Below are 6,158 nucleotides of genomic sequence, written 5' to 3' on the forward strand. Positions count from 1 at the left end.
TAGAAACCTGTTTGTAAAAGGTTTCTTCCCAGTATATCAGTCATTCTCCTTTTAGATCTAAGGAATTGTATTCATTCCATCTAGACATAAATTAGTAGTTTCCATGACCTATTAGAGCATTTAATTATGTAAAAATGATGCACTGGAATTTCCCATAGAAACAGGAAAGACCTGAAGCATGAGGTCTGATACCTGAAGAAGAAAATTGTTTTGCAAAATATATTCAGCCAGAGAGAAATATATGCATTTTTAATGCACTACTTGCCTGAAAACCCTGTGAACTTTTTTTTTTTTTCCTTTTGGAAGGCTTCCTCATTTACTTTGCTTATGGCATCAGACACAGTGTTGAAGGTCATCGTAATGATGGAGATGATGATTCTTGTTCAGAAAATAGTGGGTTGAAAGAAAAGAACCCTGTGGAAGAACTGGATGAACCTGAAAATGCAAATGAAAGGGATCAATTTCTTCCACATGAAAGGACAAGTGAATGTTAATCTCTGCCAACACACAAATCTTTTAAACCTTTAATTGACATTTGCAGACTGAAATTTCAAAAGCTTTCTGCCAACATTGTGCTTCTAGAAAGTGTTTACTACAAGGCCTGACTGATATTTTGGACAAGCTGCTAATCCATCTTCATCATTTGAGAACTGACAGCATGGAGATTAATATTTATATTAAAAAAAAAAGAAAAGTACCCTTTGGCAAGCAAAAATTTGGAGGCATTGTTTGAAGTGTCATCCAAAATCACTGGCAATCATCAAATATGAAGAATTTTAGAACCGTCTGCCAGAAGTTCTGAATATTTGACAATGTATTGTGGACACAAGTGCGTTTCATACCTTCTCTTTATCTCTATTACATGGTTTGGTCACAATCTAAATTTTCTTCTTTCTACTGAAGTAACTCTCATCGGAGATAAATTTCATTCACGCCTGGAAAGTATTTGCAAAATGAATGGTAATTGTATGGATCAGATACTTTGTAAAAAGTAGAGGACCATATATTTATGTAAAAAGAAATAATTGCTTACCTTTATTAATCATGACTACTAATCAGTAGTCCTGGAGAACTCAAGCAGTAAAGATACTTCAAAGGTTTTTAGTCCCTCTAAATAATATTCAAGATTTCTACTTATGTGAATGCCTTTTCTTTAAAAGATGCTGTATAGAAGTGTGTATAGAATAATACTCTCAAGAGGAGCTATGTTATTTTCTGCAAAAGCATCTGGGAATTAATCAGTTGGTCACAGTATTGACAGTGACAGTCATATGTGATTTAGCAAGTACTATGCTTTTGATTTCAGAAGGGCCAGAATTTTATCCCTGACTACATAATTTGGTACTTATATACAGCAGTCATCAAGTTTTTCTCCTTACTACTCATTTAGTAATACTTTCTTCTCCTTTATCATATGCCAGAACTGATATTTCTGATATTGGTGTTACACGTGGCTTTTCCTCAGAAAACTTAATGCACAAAATTTCTTTTCAGATGGAAGGGGAGGTTTAAAAAACCAGAGGTATAAGCTTTGGAAAAAAACCTTATCAGAACAGTATTTCTGCATTTCACTAAGCCTTAAACATGTCAGCACTTTTTTGTGAGCAAAGCCTACCTACATCCACAAATCCATTAATGTGGGTATGATGTCTAAATGCTAATTTATGTAAAGAACGAAATTGTTGTGGCAGTGCTGGGTGAACAGTTATTTTAATGCTGATAAAAATAGAAACTGTTCCTCTTTCAACATAAGTCATGTCACCTCTAAGAGGCACCCAGATGTTTTAGCACTTTTTCTCAGCAAGTAGTAGGCTCAAGTCCCATGAAGGATTCTACAATATGAAGTCATTTTGCAAGAATTTATTTACAAAAACAGTTTCCCTAGAGTAAGAACTGTCTTGGACTTTGTCATGGAGGGTTGCTGGTACTAATCATTAGTATTAATCTCTGTTATTACATGTAAAAACTTTAGATGCCACGAGAGCTATATTGGTTGACAGTGAAAACCACCTTATAATAGCTGGAATATCACAACCAACCAACACTAACCAACAACAATACCCAAAAGTACAAAACAACCAAACCCCCCCAAAAAAGAAAAACCAACAAAAAACTCCCAAACTAGGCTGCTTCTGTCTCTCTCCTGGGTTTTTTTTCAGAGCAATACAGCACTCTTTTTAATCTTAAAATTACTTCTTTCTCAGTAGTCTTAAATCCTCAGCTGCAAAAAAAGCCATTGCTGTAGGAGCAAGTCAGCAGCACCCATGTAAAGTTTTTGTACGATGTCTTTACAAGCCTACAGTGAAACACAGCTCTTTAAAATTATTTACACATCTCAGTGTGTGGGAAGCACAGACTTACTTTTTCCTATGGCTGTTGATGCCACAGAGCAGGCCAGCCAGGCTCCCAAGCTGCAAACTGCTGCTGCTCTTTGATGTGCAAGAAAGACTGCATTCTCTCCCAAGGCCATCATATAGAATGTATGTGTGCACACCTGTCTATGCATTTGCACCTGTCTGGCCCATAGTGATTTTGATGAACTGGTTAAAATAATTTCTATATTGCACTGGAATTTTCCTTTGAAAGGATACTGTCAATATAATAAACTTCTGACTAAAGCAAGGCTAGCAAAGGCCTCTGGAGAGAACTAAAGGAAATAAATTTTCTAGCTTATTTACCTAATGGATGTGTCAGCAGTCTGTGTATTGACAGTGTCCCCTTTTATTTGTATGAATATTTCTTCTCCCTGCTCCTTGTTCGAGAAATTATTTAAAAACAATAGAGTGTGCCTGTACAAATGTTGCTAAAGGAGATGGAAGGAGCTGCAGCATGGGAACTATCCACATAACTAATGAGATATAAAATTAAATTAAAGGAAAGTAATTGGGTACTCCTGGTTTCTTCAACTGTGCAAAGCTTATTTATATGTGTGTATAGTTAAAGTCACTATAAGTCAGTGACTGAATAAAAACAGACAAGCCATAAGTAAGATATTTATGGTAAGTTTGATATGCATTTGTATATGCAGTCGTGAAATTCCAGATGCTTTAGTGGGACTTTGCAGAAGCAAAGGACATGCCATGCTAGTCCTTATACAGGAGCTATGGATGAAACAAATCCTGATTTTGTTCTCACATTTGCTCTATGTCTGTACTTGCTGAGAGAGCAGCTGAAAGCACAAGTCCAGTGGAACTAAATTGTTGTTATTTTTTAACACAGTTGTTGATATTGTAAATTGTTCTGTGCAAATAATAATGGTATGTGTTAATACAAAATATCTATTTTTGGAGGTAGCCTATTGGGATTTTTCTTCCTTTATAGAAAAAAATCCTCCAAAAACTTTATTTGCATTGGTACATTCTCGATATGCCATTAGATAAAAGAATTATTTTTACCTAGTTGGATTTAAGAAAGTAAGCCAAAACTTTATTTAACAGAGCACAAATAAATGTGCTTTTTATTCTGAGGAATAAGAGTTATAAAACATTTCTGAATCATTCATGTTATCTGAAATGATCTTCTTGTGCTATTCCAGTTCTAATTCTGCAATAGAAAGTTTTGTGAGGTAACTTAGATTTCATTGCTTGTTATCATGGATGAAACTATTGTATTAATAAGTATGCTTTTTCCTGCACAACAAATGCTGGTTAGATTCCTGAAATCTGTCATAATATGTTTATGTCTCCATGTGTTAAAGCCATTTATATTACCTGCTGTTGGAGAACTATCAGAATAAATGTCAATAGTAGTGATACAGAGTTACTTACATACATGAATTTAACTGTGTCATCCAGAAACTTCAAATGAAATGAATTTAGATGCAAAACTTGGTAAAGAGTAAATGTAGATTTCCTATTTTATTAGATGATAAATATACAAGTCTAGTCCCATTTCCCTTAAAATTTATGCAAATATATATATATACATACATATATATATTTAAGAAATATAAGGCATAGTGTTTTCATGGAAGTTTTAACAAGTGCCAATATCAGTGTGCCATAAGCATCCTGAGATGGTGAAATCCCTGACAATGCAGGAAATCTGTGTGGGAGTGTGCAATCATTTTATTCAGATATGAGGCCTTTGACACTGAGGTGCATTTTTTATGGCAGGAATTTAATTCACAAGAAGGCTGGCATGTGTTACTCGAGTGCATAAAAAAGAAAACAAAAGCACCTTTTTAATGCTCTTGGGCCCTAATTCTTCCTAGACTTGCTAGGAAGTTTGTACAAACTGCAGTATGTTCACTGAAAGCACTGAGGTTACTCAGTGTTAAGCAAATATATATTTTACAGAAAAAGCAGGAGATATTTCATATAGTATAGGATATTTGTATTTGTTTTTAATTTCCTGTACCTTTAGTATTTCTTTCAGGTATATGTTTTGAGAACCTCTGCATTTTTAATAGTTGGACCTTTCCAAAGCTAAATATAATGCCTTTACCATGTGTTGATCTATTTTCCATTTGATTTTAGAAATCAAACTCCCTAACATTAGCTAAGTTGAAGGATTGCTGTGCATTGATGTGCAGAACTATGTATATATATATTTTATTTCTTTTTAAATTTTCAGTTGGACAAATTCTATTGTCTTTCTATGTTTCATGAGCCTTTTGCCAGGTAAACTCCAGCTTCACCAAGATTTTGATGTTTAGGAGGGCTTTTCTCTTTTGTGCTACCAGAAAGTAAAGCGTGAAATATGTGTTTCATATCTTTAAAAACAGTTATGTGTGCATCACTTTAAAAAAAACATTAGTATTCGTATCCATTTTAACTTTTCCTTTTTGTTCATATGTACATTCTAGTGATTATTTCTATATTATATGCTGCTGAGCATTTAAAATGTTGATAAGATGATTACGATGCAACTTAAACTACAAATTTTTATTTCTTTGAAGTGCTCTACCAAAATGAAAAAAGTTTTGAATTTTTATGAATGTAAAAATGGTTATATTTAAGAGTATGGTGCTTTTTTCCCACTTTACAATAGAATTGTTATCAGTGACATTTTTAGTTACCTTAGTTCCAAATTCTGATGAAAATTACATTGTTCTTCATTTACTGTAAAATGTTCTTTGTGGGATAAAAATTGTGTATTTGTTCTGTATTTTTTAAATAAAGCTGAATGTCACTTGTATGTACTTCATACAACAGCTGTAACTTTAAACACCACTATAGTTTTAGTTAACACTAAAATAATATAGTGAATTAAAATCATTAGTATTCCAGATATCTAATGTCATACGATTATACAAATCATAGAACATTTAAAATAAATAACATGATAATTTGTATGCATTTTTATAGAGGGGAAAACACAGCCACATTCTACGTTTAAATGGGGACGGTCTGGAGATGAGGGTAGTAGCAATCTTTGTTTCCCGCTTGCTTCAAGGCACTGAAGAAGTCACTGAAATAGAGAATGACACCCTTTGATTTAGGCATCTTGTGTGACAGTGCCAAGCCAGAGATGATGTTAGGTTTGATTTCCAGAGGGAGTGAGTAGCCCTCAGCATTCATGCTGCTCAACTTTCTGAAGCACCGAGCATTGTCCTGGTATCCACCCAACCTCAGAGCTTGATGAGCAAACTCATTGTTGTTTCCTTTTCCCCTTGTTGTGAAAAAGCAAACTAAAGCAACAACAACAAAAAAACCCAACAAAAACAAAACACCAACTCCCCCAAAAACCTGAAGCAAACCAACCCCAAAACCTTCCTCAACTTTGGATAGGACTGTGGGTATAGCAAGAGAATAAAAGCATGTGTCTGGGCAATGGATAACAATAGCCTTGACAATGAGAACCCCACTGCCAAAGCAAGCTTATTCTCCGCACTGTTTTTAGAGACATTTGGGTAATCATCTTTGTTCACAGACTTAAGAGGAATTATGACTGGATTTTTTCAGAGGTATACTGCAACTCTTATATGATTCGTCATGAAGTTTTCAAATTATTAATAGTCATGTAAGTCTGTATTGTACATACAGACTTACTAAGACTGGTCTTGAAAATCTTGGTCCCATGAAGCAGTGGGAACAGGGCCACTGATTTAAATGAGGACAAGAGTCATTCCGCAAGTATCACATTTAAAACATTGACTTGAAAAGATGTATTTAAGCTATTGGCTTACTCTTGTGGAGAACTGGGGTCATTACATG

At 34.4% G+C, this 6,158-nt stretch overlaps 1 protein-coding gene across 5 annotated transcripts in view; it reads left to right on the forward strand.

Moving 5' to 3' along the window:
* The window catches only part of SLC7A2 (solute carrier family 7 member 2), a 54,169-nt gene extending 49,021 nt beyond the window's left edge, over positions 1–5,148 (forward strand). For all 5 annotated transcript variants that reach the window (XM_032685482.1, XM_032685485.1, XM_032685483.1 and 2 more), the window contains exon 12: positions 307–5,148. In XM_032685482.1, the coding sequence (XP_032541373.1) occupies positions 307–494 (188 nt within the window). In that variant the 3' untranslated portion in view covers positions 495–5,148. The remainder of the gene's footprint in view (positions 1–306) is intronic.
* Positions 5,149–6,158: the final 1,010 nt, after the last annotated feature.

The sequence above is a fragment of the Chiroxiphia lanceolata genome, chromosome 4 (assembly GCF_009829145.1).
Source record: "Chiroxiphia lanceolata isolate bChiLan1 chromosome 4, bChiLan1.pri, whole genome shotgun sequence".
In the NCBI taxonomy this organism is placed as follows: domain Eukaryota; kingdom Metazoa; phylum Chordata; class Aves; order Passeriformes; family Pipridae; genus Chiroxiphia; species Chiroxiphia lanceolata.